The 20,469-nt window shown below is 43.9% G+C and overlaps 1 protein-coding gene across 2 annotated transcripts in view; it reads left to right on the plus strand.

Moving 5' to 3' along the window:
• The window catches only part of USP24 (ubiquitin specific peptidase 24), a 2,799,104-nt gene that overhangs the window by 59,497 nt on the left and 2,719,138 nt on the right, over positions 1–20,469 (plus strand). For both annotated transcript variants that reach the window (XM_069642114.1, XM_069642115.1), the window contains exons 4-6: positions 339–482; positions 6,655–6,777; positions 13,633–13,668. In XM_069642114.1, coding sequence (XP_069498215.1) covers positions 339–482; positions 6,655–6,777; positions 13,633–13,668 — 303 coding nt within the window. The remainder of the gene's footprint in view (positions 1–338; positions 483–6,654; positions 6,778–13,632; positions 13,669–20,469) is intronic.

A 20,469-nucleotide genomic window follows, 5' to 3' on the forward strand; every position in this document is an offset into this window, starting at 1 on the left:
TTGGTTAGTTAAAACTGATTATTGAAGATTGTAATTTGAAGCCGAAAAAACGTTTTCTATTCAAGATTTTAAGTCCCTTCGCTAAAGCATTAACCCAAAATTGCTTGGAAAAAAAGGTGGTTGAAGGCATGTGACATGCCGCCAACACAACGTGGACCATGTATTGCTCGTAAAGAACTTGCGTCAAGAGGATCAAGGTTATTCATTTTCTTTTGGAATGAGGAGACATTAGCATTCCCTATCAAATCTTTCCTCACATTGCCTGTTGATTCGTTTGTTATGCATAAAGTACATTAGAAAAAGTGTTTCAGCTATTAATTACATTGTTTTCCTTCCAGCTGTTGACATCCAGTGCTGTTCATAAATGGGGAACAGAAATCCACGAGGGAATCTATAACATGCTGATGTTATTGATAGATGTGGTAGCGGAAAGAGTGAAGCAAGACCCGATTCCCGTTGGACTTCTTGGTGTGCTTACAATGGTACTGGAACGTTGTGTACTGTGGTTCATCTTACTTTGATTAAAAGGGGATCGATCATAGCTGTCATAGAAAACAAAGGCACATGCTTTACAGTTTTGAAATCTGTATGTAACACAAGTGGAAAAGCTACTAGTAAAATGGCTATGTTAAATCTGAAAAAGAGTGTGGCTGTGTCAAATAAAAATCTTGCAATGAAGGTCACAGTGGGAGTGTCATGTTATCTGAATGGAAATATGGCAGTAAAGCGTCCACCCAGGAAGCCATTAAAGCATTTGAACTGTCAGCTGGGTATTTAATATTTTTTCATAAGAAATGTGATTGCTGGAGCATGAACCAGTGTCCATTAATGGTTTTTACACAGGAATGGACAAGATTAACTGTTATCGGGACTAGTTCACATGGTGCAAAATGTGCACTTGTCACTAGCAATAGGCTAGTGATAATTCACTTGTGGCGGGTAAAATATTGTGTGCTGTGTATGTGTAGAATTGATGCTGCAGGTGAGTTTACACAATACTGTAATCTGATATCCTCAAAGTCTTTAGTTAAGGGTGAGGCAGTGTTTGGGAGACTGGCAGTCTAGATTAACCATTCACCGTTATCGGGTTACATAGATAGATCTGCCGCTTTATTGCTATGTCCAGTTTGGTAGATTATCCCAAACTGACAAGCTCTCGCTGAGGCTGGCTGGCTTTAATTTCCGGTTCTTTACTCTAAACCACATGCAGTGTCTAGGTGATTTGAACCCCGACAGTTGATTTGAGGAAAGATGTCACACAAATTGTAACCTACTTACAGACGCTGCCTAGTTATTTCAAGGTTAGTCATTTCAAAAGTTCATTTCTAATATATATATTATTTCACAAGTTAAAATAAAGTATCAATTCCTCAAATTTCATATCAGTAGATTGTATTTATGTAGAACATCCATTTAAAACTAAAATAGTTTTTATAATATGAATATGAGCATTTTTTAAACCCTTTAACTTGAGATCAAATGCTTCTAAGATCACTTTTATGGGCTTAAAGGAGACCTTAGACATTGAAAATCCTACACATTCAACAGATATTGAATATTTTTTAACTTGTTTGGAGTCCAATTTGATTTCATCAATTCTACATTCCACACGCCATAGTCACAATGACAATTATTAAGAAATAAGTACTTTTGTGATGGCTCTATCAGCGCCACCCTTTCCACACTAAAACTGCCACAAACGTTTGAGTTCTCCCCTGCTACTAGGTGGTCTTCCCTTTTGTGAGCCTTTGTTCCTCACCTTGATCAGACCTATTTTGCCTTATTCACCCTTTCCACAACAGGACCTCTATAATCTACGGTACTCCTCAAACCCCCCCCCCCCCGCTACCCCCCAGGACTGAAAACCTGACAATCCGTCACAGTACTGTCTTAATGTTAAAAATGCTAGGTCGCTGCTAGCCTCTGACTTCTCCTGAGCTCTGTAAAGCACTCTGCTGCCTGTAGGCCAAATTTGTGCTATAAACAATAAAATAAATACTCTTGACTATGTTGTAACAATCACACAAAGGACATCAACCTGTCTGCACAAATGTTAAACCCTTAAAACTAGGAGCCAGGCAACAAGTGGTTTAATATGCGCTATTTTACTGGCACCCTGCAGGAGTATTGATATATTTGCGGCTAGATATTGTTTCATGGATATTTAAACAGCTAAGAGTTGATGGACAACAACTCACCTTAAAATAAGAGTTTATTAGCATAACAAATCAGTTTAAAAATAAGCAGCATTAAGATTGTGATTTCAAAATTGAATCAAAGTAAAAAATACAAGAACTGCTCAATTGGAATGTAAGGGTTCAGAGCTAGAAAGATTTTGAAGAACCCGGTCAGTAATGCTGACCGGGGCAGGTGGTGGTGTGTATCTTCATTATCAGACCACACCTGGCTTGATTTAGGGAAGTACTGAGCTGCCATAGTGTTGAATGATCAAATTGTACCTTTCTATGACTTAAAATATAAAGACCTGTGGGCAACAGACTGCCTTCTCTCAAGCCCACTTCTGTCAATCCAAAGGTGAAAGGTGTGCAGAGCACAAATGTTCTCCCTTCTGCTGTTATAATAAATGCTCCTTATATGGAGATTATCCTTGCTGTCCTTTTATATATGCTGAAAAAAACGTGAAGAAGAGATTAGTAGGCTCTGGCTAGACCGCACGCTCGAAATCCATTGTGAAAGCCAACAGAAATGAGAGTGCCATCTATAGAGACAAGGGGCCTCATTACACGGACGGCGGTAAGGGTTTACCGGTAAGCCCTTACCGCCTTACTATGAGGTCCCTTTGCGGGTTGGTACTTTAACGCCTGCTGTTTAGCAGGCGTTAAAAACCAACCCGCAAAGGGTCCAGGGTGCTAATTGCGGTACCGTAATTAGCACCTTCCCCATTCCCATAGAGCCCTATGGGGCAAAAATGGGAATGGGGAAGGACAATGGAGGAATAGGGCGGTAATTCCCCTTTCCTCCAAGGCGGTGCCGGTATTTAATAGCACCTTGGTCCTCTGCCTACCGTGTAATGAGGCCCAAGGACTCTGTGGAGCGAAGCTCCCTCTAGTGGCCGCAGGAGGAAACCGTGCCCACGAAAAAAAAGAAAAAAAAAAAGCTCTGCGGCCTCCCCGAGCCCTGTAAAGCTGAAGACAGGTCGGGGGGGCGAGCGCGAAGATACGTCCGCATTCCGGGCGTATCTTCGAGTAATAGGTAAAACAGTTAAGGAGCCGGGCGCAGGGCCGCTCGCGTAAGCGAGGGCTCCTGTGAGACCTCGGTGGTCTCCGACACTCAGCTAAACAGATAACGCCGGAGACCGTACCAGATGAATAAACGCGCTGTATGCGTATAACGGTGCAGAACGTGCCAAGTAAGAAAATGAATGCACAGAAGGCGTTCAACAGTGTCCACATATACAATGAGGATAAAATCAATGGCTACACCAAAAAGGTAGCGAAAAATAAAGGGTCAACAATATAATAATTCAAAAGCTAATAATAAGTTCCAATTAGATAAATCTAATTACAAAGTAAAGATAATCATGAGGGACAATAAAACATGAATGTACTTCTATCTTGCTGTGAGCAGCAAAGAAAGACAAAGTTACATCATGTTCAGGACTGTTTGTATGGACAGCTATATGCCTATTGGTGGACTGATGTCACATGTTCGGTGACCTTTGAACTTATTGGAGTCTCCTGGGAAATGGAGTTTATGGTTCTTGGGACAGTTATAGTACAGTTTTTTTGATGTTTATATGATAATTAATGCCCCTTTTTGTTTGTTACACAGACCATTGCTCTCAGTAAGGTGCATAACTACTTGTTGCTGAGCTTTTTCTATTTATAAATAATAAAAGAAAGAGAAGCATAATGTGAGCCTCCGGTCTTGACTTAGAATTATCAATACTGGCCGGATTCTCTTGGCCCCCGTCCATCTCCCTGTGCCTCAATAAAAAAGCCTTGGACTTAAGCTCCTACCGAATGGCTCCTGTGAAGGCCGGATTTCAGCCATTTGCCGTGCTGGGTTTGGCAGATTATAGTCCCTAAGGAAAATTCTCCCTTTGCTTCCTGCTGAAAACCGGGCAACTTTGGTGGCATTTCTCCTGTGATTAGCTCACTGGATTATTGCAGTGGGATCTACTTGGGGCAGCCCAAGTATGGGATCCAGTGGATGCAAGTCTTGCAGAAGGCAGCAGCTCGTCTGGCACTTGGGAGTGGGGGGGGGTCCCATCTGACTCCTACTCTGCCCCTGCTACGCAGCTTGTATTGGCTTCCCGTGGCGGCTCACATTGAATTTGATTTTGTGTAGTGTTCACAGAGCTATCCACAATGAGGGCCCACATTTCCTGAAAAACAAATTGCAAAAATATTGTCTTATGCGACATCTACGTTCAGATTCTCATCAGCTTCTTAGGGTCCCTAAATTCTGTCGGAAGCGTCTGGGTGGCCGCTCTTTTTTTTCTGTCCTGGCGCTCAGTTTATGGAATGCTCTTCCACTGGACCTAAGAACCTTGGTTGATTACTCTCCCTTTAGGAAAGCTCTGAAGACACCTTTGTTTCATCTTTTTCTTCCACTTTGCTAAGATCCTGGTTTGAGTACTTGAGCCTGCTTCTTTGTCGTTCACGCCTAGACGCCCTATTGGGCCTTAGTTGCGCTTTATACCTTTTAAATATAATTGACATTGCTGCCATATCTCTTCATGATCACCCAAAAGTGCCCTTTTATATCAGTCTGCATTCTTAGTTTCTTTTATAGGGGTGGGTTTTTAGTTTGCATTAATTGTATCATTAAAGTCCCCATTTTCTTAGACCCTTAATTGGACATTTTTATTTTGTAACAATTGTATTAATACAGTTTGGGTTGCTACTGTTATCAGCCCACGCTCCTGCTGAAGTTATTGCCTGCCCTTTGCCTGCTTCTTCCATCTTCACACAACCAAAATGATTCTACCTTTCCTCTCTGTTGCTCACAAACACTGGCCATCATCTCCCTCATGGCCAGTATTGACTACACCAACAGTGTATACTTCAGAATGCCGGACTACTTACTGAGGAAACTGCAACGAATACAGGATTCAGCCGCCAAACTTCTCCTCACACTCTCATTAAGGGACCACATCACACCAGTGCTGAAGATGCTACATTTGCTGCCAGTCAAAAAAACGAATCCCCTTAAAAACCAAGTTCATAACACACAGAGCAATCCATGGCCAAGGAGCCGAATTCATATAAAAGAAAATCACCATCTACCAGCCAACTAGAACACTTAGATCCAGTAACGACATCCGCCTAGAACCTAAACCATACACGAGAAAAAAACTGGCCTAGCTGTAACATTTTGGAACTCTGTCCCCAGAGTAATATGAACTATGAAGGACCATCTAAAATACAGAGAACTTTTTAAAACTTGGCTCTTCAGTTGTTTTCATCCCGTTCAGCACTGAACATCATCCAATCACCATGAAACGAGCGCACATCTGAAAAGGTGAGGGGAGTAGGCCGGACCGGAGTGGAGAGCAGAGGAGAAGGGAGGCGGATCAATTGGGAAGGGTGGTTTTGAGACCTGAAGTGTACCCATCCTGACAGAGAGCCAAAGGTGTAAACTGGAGGGAGAGGTTGCACTTAATCAGACCACCGGGGGTGTGTGCAACACGTCACACAAAAAGGAATAGTACTAGATGCAGAAACCCGGCAGCCCATAGGCTGACCACCGGGCACAGGGAACACGCTTCTCCCTGGAGAAACTTGCGTGGACGATAAATGCTATACTCTTGAATGATTGACAGGGGTAGGAATATGAATCGCATTTGGTCCTAACAGCAGAGGTAGGAAATGTACTGCCACTAACAAACCCTACTAAAACCTGCCCTTCTGAATACACCTCTCAAACTCTGAACTAAACACAACCATACTTATACAGCACCACAAACCGCACCTACTGCACAAAAGCACAACAATGAAACAAACCACACACCATCTCGCCTAGCGCCACATGACGGCCACCAACCGAAAATCACACGGCCGCTCCGTGACCGGTGTATCCGAACTGAAGCTGCCAACAGCACATCATAGCTCTCTTGCTCTTTCTCCCGCTCAATCCTACTAACTACCCATTTACCCCTCTTGATTTACAGAAACACCAGATCGCAAAGAGACCATGCAGCTGGCAACAGTGTGCGGTATAAGAACCTTTAACATAACATTGCCAAAAGATGTGAAGAAGGTATACCTTTCGGGGTGTACCTTTTGATTGGAATCACTGCTGCTGTAGTAGTAATGCGGGACCGAGTAGGCCACTACCCATCCCTGTACTTCTGCAAAGCAGAAGTCATTTTGTGTCACCCCCCCATTACCAGCGTGTACACCACCACTGTACAACATGCACACCCCATCACACATCACCAACTCACCCATCTCCCCTACTCTTCCAAACCTTCACATAATACTTCTTCCATTTAATATCTAAACCAGAGGGCAATCCGTTCCAGTAGAACATGGCTGAGTTTTTAATTGCCCGTCAGTTGGTCAAACGTGTGAATATATTAAATATTTCCTCTTTGTCCCCATAGCAAAATCTTTCTCTTTCATTAGTAATTAGTTATTTGAAACTAACATTTATCACACTTATGACTGTATTCATACACCTCTACAGGCATTTAACCCAGACAATGAATACCATTTCAAGAATCGAATGAAAGTCTGTCAGAGAAGCTGGACTGATGTTTTTGGTGAAGAAAACATGTATGCTGTTTCTTCAACATCTAGTTTGCAAAAGGTGGGTGCAAATAATCGTTTTCTGACTCATTCTTTGAAGGTTTTTATTATCTGTATGCTTTACTTCCAGCAGTGAGCTTATTATAATTCATTTAAAAGGGACACAGAAATAAAATGTTCTAACCAAATGCTTAGTTTGAAATGCCTTGCACATTCCTGTGCCAGAACCGGGTCCTTTTCTACTTGCTCCTTCATGTCTCAAACTCCCTCCCAAACTACTAGCTCTCCATTGCATACATTCATGCGTTGTCTCTGGGTAATATTTGTGTAACTGAACCAGGGATTGGTATGTCTGCATGAATTTGAATTGGATCAATTTGTACCTAGCATTCAATAACACTTTATTATTTTGGCCTATTATCTACACGCAATCATCCTCCGGGATTTCTATTTCCAGGTCTCTCTCCCATCTTCTCCTAGAGTCTGCACCTTTGTGGGTGTTTGAAATCCACCGTCCATCTCCCTGAGCATTAATGGCATTGTATAATAGTGTAAATGTAGTTGGTTGTGCAGGGAAGGAGGGATATCGTGCCCTAAATTCATTTCTAATATGGAAATACATAAAAACATCCAGTGGGGTATTGCCTCCTTTTTCCTTAAAGGTCCCCAGTGACGGAAAGGATCCATCCATATATTTATCTCCAAATGTTGCTATGCCAAGCTAAGTTAATATATTTATATAAATATCTTCTCAAGCGTGATTCCCATCCTATACTTCTGGCGGAATCAGCAGGGAATACAGTATTGCCCAAATTATCCGAAAACAATTGTCCGAATGACACAATTGACCGAATTGCAATGGTCCTAATTGACCTTATGTACAATTGACAGTTTCATTATATATATAGATGTATAGAGATTGGTTTGGGTTTTTAATGAAATAAGGGGTTTGGGTGGAGGGCCGGGAGAGGTTTGGATTGGGTGCGGGGTTGGGGGGGGGGGTTTCTCGTGTGTGTGTGTGTGTGTGTGTGTGTGTGTATGTATATATATATATATATATATTTTGACCTTTTTAAATTCAGTCAATTGTGCAGAAGGTCAATTGTCATTCCAAAGACAATTGTGATTTGGTCAATTCATGTACAGCCGAGAATACAGAACTTTCACTGCTATCTTAAACCGTGCGGCATAGGTGCATGAAACCGCATTCTTTACCTTGGGTTTATGTTTGATCTCTCTAGTATCACTGTTCGGCACACCCTTCTATCTGAACATGTGGACTAGAGGGATGTTCAGCATACCAGAAGGATACAAAATGGGCTTGTGCTGCTAGGTAATATCTCTCGAACTCGAAGCTCTAAAATGATCCCTCAAAGACTGGGGAAAAAAGATTGTTGAGAGATAAAGATGAATATTGAAGAATCTTGGCAATACCACCAACTTGAACACTATCCATCGTAGTAATTAAAATAGGAGGCCATGCCAGTGGAGTAACTTTGCTGAAAAGGTTGGGGGGGGGACAATCATGACAACTGAAAGAGAGAGACAGGGTGGAGAGGACGGGCGTTGGCACTGAGGGATATGACTAAACTACTACACGACAAGAGTCAATTGATGATGCTCTACTTAATACCTTTCATAAGACTGGTGGGTATCTTTAAAATGTAATTATAAAGACACGCCAGTCTTCTGAAATGTATAACACCACGGTTGGTCTTTAGAGTCCAGTGCATTGACAACAGTAAAAAAGTCCTGAGCCCCCTCTACCTAAAGAGGGCCTGCAAGCATGGTGTGGAATATTGTGAGAGAATGGAGTATTGTGTGAGTAAAGTAGAAACTGTGTGACAAAAATAGACTGAGTAGGGCGAGCATTGTGTAAAGGGGCACTTTGTGAAAGAAAGTGGCCAGTGTCGGGCTTTAACAGCTCAGACTGCCCTTGATTTTTGTAAAAAAAATGTTGTTCAAAAACGCAAAAGAAAGACAACCTGCAATCTTGCAGAGTATACCCATATTATATGCCAAGTCAATTTGCTGATATCGGAGTCTTGGCTAGTAAGAAATTATGTGCTGTGTGCATGTTGAGAATTGGGGGTCGGTGACTATGCCTGGCTACTAACTTGAAATGTTTACCCTTGGATCACCGGATGGATACAGAGGAAGCAGGCTACCCACTCCTACCCACGTTGACTGCTCCATTCCCTAACCCCATGAAGAGGGGTGAAACAGTGCTGCACACATACACACAGGAGCCATCCCTGAGAAAGCCATTCTGGCATGTTGAAAGCCTGGATCCAATGCCTACAGAGGGCTGATGGTCCCCTATGCCTACCTCTCAGGAGGTTGGTCATATCAGTAAGCTGCACAACCGGTCCATATGCTGATATATGGTCCTACAACTGGACATCAGCAAAAAGCCCGCCCTGTAGATCCCTGGGAAGTCTGCCCACCCCTCAAGTTAGTAGAAAGAGCTATTCAGAGAAGGACGAAAAGAAATTAACGTGTGCAGCAATGCTTGTTTGGACTGGAGCTGTGCACTTTACTGCGTGTTTGTAGTAAGTAAAGCATTTTGTTAAAAAAAGCAGTTTGCACATATGGAATTTACACTTGTTAATTAAAGCGTTAAATCCCACCTCTCTGGGCTCTGTTTAGCAAAACAAATCTCACTTGTGCTGTACTGTATATCTCATAAGGACAACCCCCCAAATAAAAACAAGGACTGGCAATGCCAACAGTTTTTGCTTTTGTGTAGGCATTGGGAAAAGGGCAGACATTTGCCAGTCACTGCTGTAATGGTACCTTCCCTGGTGTGCGCACATCCTGCGGCAGTCTGTGCGGGCAGGTGTGTGTTTGAGAGCTGAAAAGGGCAGTAGAGAACATGGTAATATAAAAGCATGTAACGCCCTCCGTGCCACTTAATTTTGCTTCAACGTTGTGGAAAAGATGCTGCAATATAACCGGGTCAGAAACAGTCAAAGTAATTGACCCGGAATGCAACGTTGCATTCCTCTCTCCTGTGCTGTTGCCTTCCACAAGTGTGGAATGTGCTTTGCCAATAATAAATAACACTAAAGCACTAAACATAAAGACAGAAATCCTTGATTTATGAGCCGCTGAAATGCAAGTCACATATTAAAACGATGCACTAATGTTAACACGCTTCACTCATCTCGTTATCTGCAATGCTATTTATTAACATCACATGAATTGGGCCAAGAAAATGGGAATATTCGTATCATTGAGATGTGAAGTAAGCTTGCCTTTCAGAGCAGAGGGGAGTTTCATTATTGCTCGCTGCCATGGTGAATAAGGAATTTAGTGGGTGAAGGCAGCAGCTGCAGGTGCATCACAATCCACTCTTACCTGCTGTGTGATTGAATCCGGGCGGTGGGCTGACTGTAATTCGAATCTTTGTTCGTTCAGCCACCCGCACGGCCACAACTTAGGCAAGGCAGAAGGCACACACTGACTGTCACTGTGACCAGTGGGCAAACACTGCGCACCGCACACGTGCCTCTCAGGGAGCAGGGTGCCGCAGATTAGGCCTCTAACACCAACTGAAAAAACTATCGATAAGGTTGCCACCCACGCGCATGCGTGCAGCAGCATGCCGTCATCACCCCATACACTATATACAAATTTCATTGGCTGACAAACAGCCAATGAAATGTTGTACATTGTTACTATCCGGTACCGAGTTGGTTGAAAAGCCTACAGACAGCGGCCACCCGCAGTGCCCCCCCCCCACATGCAGAAAATAAAAGAGCCCGCCCCTAATTACACAGTGGTCACAATGCGGACCCCGGCCCTCATGCCAAAAGATGGGGAGGGACACAAAATTGCATGCCACAAAAGTAGCTGGGGGGGACAAAAACCCCCGTCCACCCCCCTATAATTACGCCCATGGGCCATGGCATCTCTGTACCTGATCCTTAAGCTTATCCACCGCTCTTACATAATTTTCATGAAAAAGTATGTTCGAGTCTCGTGAGATCTCTGTATCCATCTGCTTGGTGCTGTCCAGCTCCCATTTAAACCCAAAGTGATCCACAAAAACGGATGTAATCTTGGTCAGGAATAATATCACTGTTTTATTTATTTTTCATGGTTGATCCTCTGTCCAGAAAATTCACCAAATCAGGCCATCTGTCGTATTATCGGGTTGAAGTGCACAAGCGGCTCTTAAATGAGCAACCAAGGAGATTAACCCAGAACCGAGACCCCCTCAATATCATAAACAGATATGGCCATTTGACAGAGTAAAAAGCCTTTTCTGCGTCCAGAAACACCAATACTGCAGGCACAGTTTGAACATCAAGGAGTCTGGAAAACCCGGTTTCCCAGTATAGCACAGTTATAATGCTGCACTGTCTATACTTCATTAACTTTAGATGGTACTTGTCCCAAGCTTACCCCTATGGGCATCCCACATATGAAAACTTGTTCAAGTTCTAACTTCTTCACCAGTGTTTATTTGCTCATGGCAATGCTTGCTTCAACTTTCCTTATATAAACATCTCATGTATGGCTGTGCGAATCTTCTCTTTCAACTTCTTCGTTAACCTTCACCTACTTGTGGTAACATTTGCTTCAACTTTCCTCATATTGAAATATCAGGCATGAGGAAATGTGCAAATTCTGTCCTTTTGAATTTTTTGTGTCAATATTCAAAATGCACCTTTAATTGATCATGTGCCTGTCGGGAAGCCCCAGGTTCCCACCATCATTGGGCCAACTCACCAGTGTCTCAATGAGTTTGTGACCCATGCCACGTTGCTGTGGCAAAGTCTTAGCTCTGGAATGGCGTCTCCTGCTTTACAGACCACCTTTCAGCTCTCCTGCTTGCCTCACACTCACTTGATGGCAAGGTTGCTGCATGTCCGCGTCCCGGACAGCATTGCTGTTGTTGCCAGTTCCTTTTGCGGCTCTTCCCGATAGCCTGCCACGCTTCCCTGGGCCTTCCTCTTCTCCGGTAATTCACATGCGGTTCTGCTTACCAGTTCGCCTGCGTTGCTTCTATTCCTTCTGCATCCCGATTGAAGATGATACCCATCTTTAAATGTACAGCGCAGCTGATCTACATTGCAACAACTAGTCTGTGTGTTTAACTTGGGGTTTCTTGCAATCCATACAAACTCCTTCTACCTCGTCTCAGTACTTGAGGCAATATCGCAGTTGGAGTCCAAACTTGGAACAAAAACATCAGACAAAAGATGTAGTATGCGAGTTATGTATTTTTGAGGTATGATGGATTTCTGCTCAGCTTGGCAATATGCCATCGGCAGTTTAGGTATTTATAGTGCGGTCTTCAAAAGGGCTCATCGCCTCAGCCAGGTTATCATCCCCTCCCACATGAACCTCCGTGATAATACCACCCCCAGAATCTGGATCAGGTAGCGGCTGCTGTCCCCTGGCCATGTGGGAGGAGCTCATCACAGGGAATCAGTATACAATTCTAGTATGGCTAAATTCAAAAGTAGCGGATGTCAAATCACTACAGTTCTGGTGTGGCTAAATTAAAAAGCAGCGGATGCCAAATCTGTACATTTCTAGTGTGGCTAAATTCAAAAGTAGCATGATTCAAAAAGGTACTTGCCCCCTTATGGACTGGCCTTCGCTGGCTGCCGGGCAAGACTGCTGTGGAAAGGTCCAAGAAGATTGCTGTCTGGGTCACAGGACCCCGAGCAACACCAGGTAGGGCCTGGGGAGTGCAGGCTGTGGAAGGGTCAAGAGGTTGTTCTTTTATTTCATTTTTCTGTTTAAAATGATGGTGGGGATGGGGTCATGGTGGAAGCGCGTGGGAGTTGGCTTTTACAGAAAAGTTGGCTGGGGTTGTAGTAAAATGGGGGAGTGAATTTGGGGCTAGGGTTGGTGGGCAGAATGGACTTTTGGTCTATTGGACTGTAAACCGTCTTTGTTGTGATTTGTGTTGTCAATTCGATTGCCTGTTACTTTGTATTTGAGCATCAATGGGACTGCAGCATATTTTCACACTTTTAAAATACTTTGATGGCTAAATGCCTCAAAACGTGCTATCAGTTAATGTCCTCCAAGCACATGTGGCCCATGGAGAAGAACATTTTGCCAAAATAGTTATTCAGCCAAATACCAAGAGCATCCTCCACTCCATCTCTCAAATAAGAAAATGTGAGGAGCAATCGTTATTGGTAGAGAAGGGGAGAGCGGTTAAGTGTAATTGTGTACACTGTAGAAAGAGACAGATTATTAAGTGTGTTGAAGTGTGATTGGCTGGCCTCTCTGCTCATTGTCCACAAGCATACAAGGAAAAATTAGGTTATGCATGGATCTGAGCGGTCTCAATACATGTTTGCTTATTGTATCTGAGGCACCGTATGTCATTAAAGGCAATATTTATGGTTTTAGAGAACAGTTTGACCCTGAGCAATTGTGAGTGTAAATTGAGACACTATGCCATAGTGTGTCTGGGTCACTTTAGATTTGAACAGTACACAAGCACATTATGATTGTCGGTGTGCTCAAGAGTATACCAGAACCTAAAACCGAATGAGGAATCAATTTTTCTCTGAAAAAATAAGGACCATGTGTTTTTAGTTGCTCTGTCAAGGTTCTTTGCTTTTTGTTACAATCATTATGTTTACAGTTAACCTCAGCAGAGGCATCACAAGCTGCATTTGATGTCCTGTTAAATTGTGCACATTCTCTCCAGTACCACATACCTGTTTTTAAACCCATTGTCTTTTTACTGCTCTCAGCCACCAAGTAGGGCCTGGATAATTCTCAAAAACACACTTAAAAATGTGTGTATTAAATAAAGACAAGCACATGTGTATCATTCCTGTAAACGGAATTGGTAATTTATATTCTTCTTTAAATGCCTCATGTATGACTAGACACTGCTTGAAATAATTGATTTGTGAAAATCTATTCTGTTTTATAGGAACCCCATGGATGGCTCGTAGATCTTGTAAACAGGGTAGGTAAACATCTTCATTGACATATTAAATTGAATGTGTGACTTTACAGTGGTAATTACTTGTAATTTATTATTTTGGTGATTGCAGCTGTGGGGGAGAGTTGGTGCCTGACTGGTGTGCAATTCTACACTTGATTACCTTCTGTTTAAACAGCGTCAGTTGGTATTTTGTTGGCTTGGTAATGCTATTCTATAATGCCACTTTACATCAAGGTGGTAGTAAACCTAAGCAGCTCTAATTACTGGCCTGTATATAGTTATCTAGCCCTGATGCTGTCAAGTGCCTTTCAAAACTGGTAGCTTTTTCCAAAATTCAACATTGATGTATTGTGCTTTAGTTTGGTGTGTAATGTTGACAAGGCATTGGTAACAGATTTTCATAGTGTGCACATACAATCGGTTAATAACAAAATGGCACAAGAGCCATTATCAAGAGGAAGAGGGGGGGGAAGCGGAAGGTTGGGGGTAGAGAGGGATCAGAGAGTTGTTGCTTAAAGGCAAAAGTGAACAATTTGGTTTTGAGGGTCAAATCATACTGTCACTAGCTCTCTTCATGTCGTAGTTGAACATTTAGCAGGCCACAGTTCAGTCATGTGAGTGTTCTTGCTGGATTGTAGATCTTTGAGTTTTCTGATGTAGAAGGGACCTCGGGTATAGATGGCATTGGGCTGGGCAGTTGTGAAACAAAGATGAGTCAGTCAATTTGGGCATGTACTGGTAAAGAGTAGTCGTAGCATTTGGAGTTGGATAGATTGATTTCATACAAGGTAAGATGTAGGTAGGTATGCATGGGTACATGGAATTGATTTAATTGACCTAGGATATGTGCATACCAATTGCAAAGGGTTGTCTGTCTAAATATCCGTGCTGCTGATCTTCCAAATCTTTAACCTTATTAGAGTTTTAGTAGTTATTGTCACCCACGACAAAAGACCATACCAGATTGAACTGCCGCAAAACAAAATGAATGTCTAAGGTCAGTGTCCCATACCCCACTCCACCTGGAACCCCCTAACGACCAACAACATGGGCAATTGAACGCACTCATCTGCCGGGGGCATAGCACAAGCAAACGTGACACAATATGGGGGGGGGGGAGAGGGCAAGAGGCTGTAGGGGAATCGGTGGAATCTCCCAATATCAGAGTTGGAACTGACCAAGGGAAGCTGTTATCACATTCCAGAACAGGTTACAAAACACATAATGTCCTGCCGTTGACAAATTGGGCCCAGTTGGCCATATCGCTCGTGGTTGGAGCGCTATCAGTTGCTGCGTTGGGTAGAATTAACTCATCTTTTCAGGGTCAGGAGTTGGGGTGGTGGGGGAAGCATCAACAAGGTGGTGGGGGGGGAGAACACTGTCTGGTCACTCCTCTGCAGGCAAATGAAAGCAACAATACACTGACCTCTATTGACATTACAACACCATGCACTGGGACTGGCAAGAAGAGACGCAATATCGAACCCACTAAGGAATATCATGGGGTCGAATAGTGAGAGTTAACTCAATGTCATTACATGGAACGTCCAGGGCCTTAACTTCCCGGGGAAACTTAGGTCGGTGGAGCATAAAATCAACTTACTAGCTGGAGACATAATACTGCTCCAGGAGACCCACTTGTTACAGGCCGACGAAAAACGCATCAGATTCAAAAGGTTTAAGAAATCATTCTTCGCCACATCCGGGGAGAAAAAGAGGGGGTGGCCATCGTACTGAGCAACAATGTCCCCTTAACGGGGAATCAGTTAGACGGGACGCAGGTGGTAGATATCTCTTAGTGAAGGGTCTACTGGTGGAGCAGCCTGTCACTCTGGTAGTGGTTTATTGCCCAAACAGCGCTCAAGACAAATTCTTAGCGAACCTGACCCCAACCATCCTGACTTTCACAGAGGGACACCTGCTTATAGGCAGAGATTTTAATATGGTCCCTGACCCACTATTAGATAAGCCCCCCCCCCATCCAGACTAGATTACACCCAAGCACTGTCATTAGCAATTTTTCAGGGAAACAGACAGTGGACGTGTGGAGGCTGGCAAACACTGGCTCTAGAGAATACATACACTACTGCCATGCTCAAAAGGGATTCTCAAGAATAGATCTACTGTTAGTCACCAACATAATATACCCCTGCCTGGACAAAGTTAAGATACAAACCCGGGCTATCTCGGACCACGCCCCTGTATCTCCAGTTCTAAGCATAAAAGGCTCCCCCCGTGCTCCAATGAGATACTGGAAACTATTCTATGTTTTGCTGTTAAATGAGGCTATTAAAAGGGAAACTGCAGAAACACTAACTATTTCTCGGAAAACACAGTAGCTGACACCACCATAGATGTAATTTGGGACACCATGAAAGCAGTAGTTAGGGAGACACTCATCAGTGCAGGGGCCGAACAGCGGAGAGTCTCAAAAATCTTGGTAACAAGAGCATTGAAAAATGCAAAAATAGCACTAGAAATGCACTGGGCTGACAGATCAGCGAAATCATTGGCCTGCACAAAACAGTTTTATTACAGTAGAATTAATAAGGCAAACTGGATGCTAGCATATAAGCTCAAAAGCATTAAAAGGAACAATATTGCATGCCTAATTGGAGAAGATGGCAAACTCAGATATACAGAGGGGGACAAAATGGAAGTGATTGCGAAGCACCACAAGACAGTAATGATGGGCCCGCTCACACCTCTCGATAAGCTGCCTGAATACTTGCGAACTACCATCCCCCAACAAAACAAACAACAACTGGAAAGCCTAGATGACGATATTACATTGGAAGAGACCAGGAAAGCCATCAAGTCGCTGAAACCCACCGCCCCAGACCCCTACGGGCTAACATTGAAATTTTATAAAACATACTCATATACTGGCCCCACACCTTACTATCCTATTCAACTCCTTTCAAAAAACGGGAACATCACGAAATCAACAGCAGAGTCTCTAACTATATTTTTCCACAAACCAGGGAAAAACCCCACACACCCTACCTCCTACAGACCAATAATGTTGATGAACAACGACGGGAAGATATTTTCGAAGGTGTTAGCTTCCAGGCTGAAACCACATCTTCCAGACATAATAGCCCGCAACCAAACCGGATTCATCCCAGGGAGGGGAACACACAACAATGTCAGGCGCACCATAGATCTCATAAAAAGTGCGGGTAGGTTGGGGGAGGAAATGCTGGTCATCTCACTGGATGCCCACAAGGCATTTGACTTTGTTGACTGGGGTTACATTAGGAACGTACTGTCTCATCTGGGGTTTGGCCCAAATATCATTAAATGGACAATGGCCAACTATCAGAACTACCACGCAACTACGAGTCCACGGCATCCGATCAGAAACTATACACATCTCCAGGGGAACAAGACAGGGATGCCCCCCATCACCGTTGGTTTTTGCCCTGTCCATGGAGCCATTTGTAAATAGGGTCCGACAAAACAAGGAGATAAAGGGGCTCAAAGTGGGGGGCCATGAGTACAAGATCGGGCTATACGCAGACGATGTGCTTGTGACTGCAACCAACCCAAGCGCATCTCTGGATCACCTATGGGAGGAGATCGAGGAGTTTGGCAGGGTGTCTGGATTCAGGGTAAACTTGGAGAAGTCAGCTGCCATGGTAGTCACTCCCGCAAATATACAGATGGTAGACCTAGGCCTCTCACTACCGATCCCGTGGGCGCACTCATTTAAATATCTAGGGCTTCTGATCCCCGGGGATACCTCACGAGTTTACCAAAGCAACTTCCTGCATCTGTTTAACGAACTCAAGCGCGACCTAGAGCACTGGAAGGTCCAGGAGATCTCCTGGTGTGGGCGTATACCTGCGGTAAAGATGAACCTGTTACCCAGATTACTCCATTACTGTGCAGCCCTCCCGGTTCATATCCCAGGAAAAGAGCTACTCTCCCAGGAGAGACATATACAAAAATGTATCTGGGGTGGGAAGAAACCTAGAATTGCTAAGAAAATCATGCTCCGCGGAAGGGCTCTTGGGGGCTTGGAGTCCCGGATGTATCAAGGTTTCTCCCTAGCAGCACAATTATCCTAGGCATACACGTGGGTCCAATCAGAGGATCAGCCAAGCTGGTGACAAATAGAGGAAGCCTGGTGCCAGGTCCCTCTGCCCAATCTCCCACACCTACCGACCCTAAAATCCCAGGCAAATCACGGACCCCTCACAGTAACAATAAACACTACCCAAAAATGGAAAATGGCAGCTCGGAAATGAGGTTGTAAGGGCACACTAGGCCCACTGACACCATTCTGGAATAACCCTGAATTCACACCTGATATCCCTCCACATAGTTTTGCTGCATGGAAAGTGGGTGGTCTGCAAACCCTGGGGGATTTCCTAGAGGGAGGCTCCCCCATCGCTTTTGTAAAATGCAAAGAAAAATGTAAGGTGATTGAAGCAAAAAGGTTGCATTGCACCCAACTGAGGCACTGGGCCTCGCACAGAACAGTCAGGGAAAAGGGCTCCAGAGACCTGACGACTTTAGAGATCAACTTTCGGTCAGAAACGACCTGAGGGAAAATATCCACACTCTACCGCCTATTGGCCCGAACAGATCCCACGAAAAAAGAGAAATATATGCTCGACAGGGAGGGGGACTTGTGTCGTGAGTGCAGAATGCAGAGGGTCCTTCTACACCGCTCTGGTGGTCTAAATGTTGGGAAATTGTAGTGGCGGAAAAGATTACAGCGATTCGCTCGGGGAAACTAACCTCATTCCTAAACACGTGGGCACCACTTATGGACTACTCAGAAAGATACCCAGCTCTCACCAGAAGACCCCCGCTAACAGGCTGGCTGCAAAGCGATCCGTACTACAACATAGATGGAGGTGGTGAGATGTAGAGGTAACTAAAAACAATATACAGAGATACAGCGAAGTGGAGCAATCCCCCTCACCCCCTAACGTCACCTATCCTGTAGTAGACTGTGACGCGGGTTGAGGACTCAGCTTAATAACTAATTGCTTAACTAAATGCCATGTTGATGTCAGTGTACATCTATGCCTTTTGTTGAAATGTTTAATAACATGTATTGTTGAAAACAAATAATAAGTTAACACATTTCCTTTCATTTTTAATGTATTAATCTGCCATCTGAGTGAACAATGGTTCAAAAACTTAATATCGTGTTTATATATAAAAATGCTATTTTGACATTTTCTGCGATATGAAGAATTTCACTTAGTTTATTTCTGCCACGTTCATTTTACAATCGAACATTTCACGTAGATCCGGTTTTCTGCTAGGCATGAGCACTGACTCAGTGCTGGGTGCAGTTATCAATTTCACAAGGATTGCTGATTGGTCCCAGACAGCCGTACTGATACTGCTAGACATGTCAGCATCATTTGATACGATCGGTCACAGCCTTATGTGCAAACACCTTGAGGAGAGTGGTTTATCGGGTGCAGCGCTGGTATGCCTAAAATCTGTTCTTTCTAGCCTTTACCAGACAATATCCTTACCTCCTTAAAAAAGCAGAACTATGCCGACCTCCTCTATGCCAAACTAATAATCTCCCCCAACTGCACCATAAATATACTTGTGACTTACAGACCTCCGGGGACTACCCCAGACTACCAAAAGAACCTCCTCCAAATCCTAGGTAATAACCTAAGAGTTCTACCAAAACAATTCTACTAGAGGATTTCAACCTAGGCCTGCATGACCCAAAGGACAAAGCAGCCACAGCACTAGCCAAAGAGCTCTCTGACCTAGGGTTCATCCACAGTCACAGAGCCCACTCATTGTGAAGGTTGCACCATTGACTGGATTGTAGACCATAACTGCTCTTCTTCCATCACCACTATCTCTGCCCAGCCACGGACAGACTATAATTGTATACAATTCTTAACCCCCACCAAACCTACTACCAAAATACTCTCATATGCCCCCCCCAGCCAATGTCAGAAGCTCTAAAAAACTGACCAAACTCAACCTCATCCCGCTCCTAGACACTCCAGAACTCAAACCTCCATTTGCCAACAATCCCTCCCTCCTCGCTAGCATATACTCCCACACTCTCACTAAAGCCATTGATGGCATAGCCCCAATCGAAGAAAAAAAATCTATGCATACCAACACCTGGTTCACAGAAGAGTTAGCTGCCCTACGTTCCTCCGAACGCCTGGCCCAAGCCAACTGGCAATCCATGCCCAATGATCTCACCCTTCGAGAATTCAAAAGTATCTCCTCGAAATACAAAAAAGCCATTTTTAAACCTAAATCTGAATCCTTTAACCTGCTCATTTCCACAGCGAATTCCAAATCCAAGGAAATGTTCTCCATATTGAAAGACCGCATCACACCTGCCACCAGCCCAGACAAAATCATCAAAGACAAAGCCTGGTGTTCCAGCATTCAGGCTACCCTCCTAAACAAAAATCGAACTTCTGCAAGATAAAATTCAATCCCAACGGGTAACTCTACCCAAATCTGACATTATGCCTATGCCCATCTCCACCCCTCTTCCCCCACTAACCCTCTCTTCTCCTTCGGAGACGGAATCTGAAGTAGCTGAACTTGTCCAACACATCAAACCATCCACATGTAAAGGGGACAAATGCCCGCCAGCCATCATCAAAGAGTGCGCCGACGCCCTGTCCCCTATCATCACAGCTTTTATCAATGCCTTCTTGTCTACAGGAACCGTACTACAAAGCTTAAAGGAAGCTTGGGTCCGTCCACTCATTAAAAAAAAATCTCTAGATCCAACATGCACTAACTACTACCAGCCCATCACCACTGTCCCCTTCCTCCTTAAAATTCTTGATAAAGCTGCCC

Source organism: Ambystoma mexicanum, chromosome 1q (assembly GCF_040938575.1).
Source record: "Ambystoma mexicanum isolate Mex_15411 chromosome 1q, UKY_AmexF1_1, whole genome shotgun sequence".
NCBI classification, from domain to species: Eukaryota; Metazoa; Chordata; class Amphibia; order Caudata; family Ambystomatidae; genus Ambystoma; species Ambystoma mexicanum.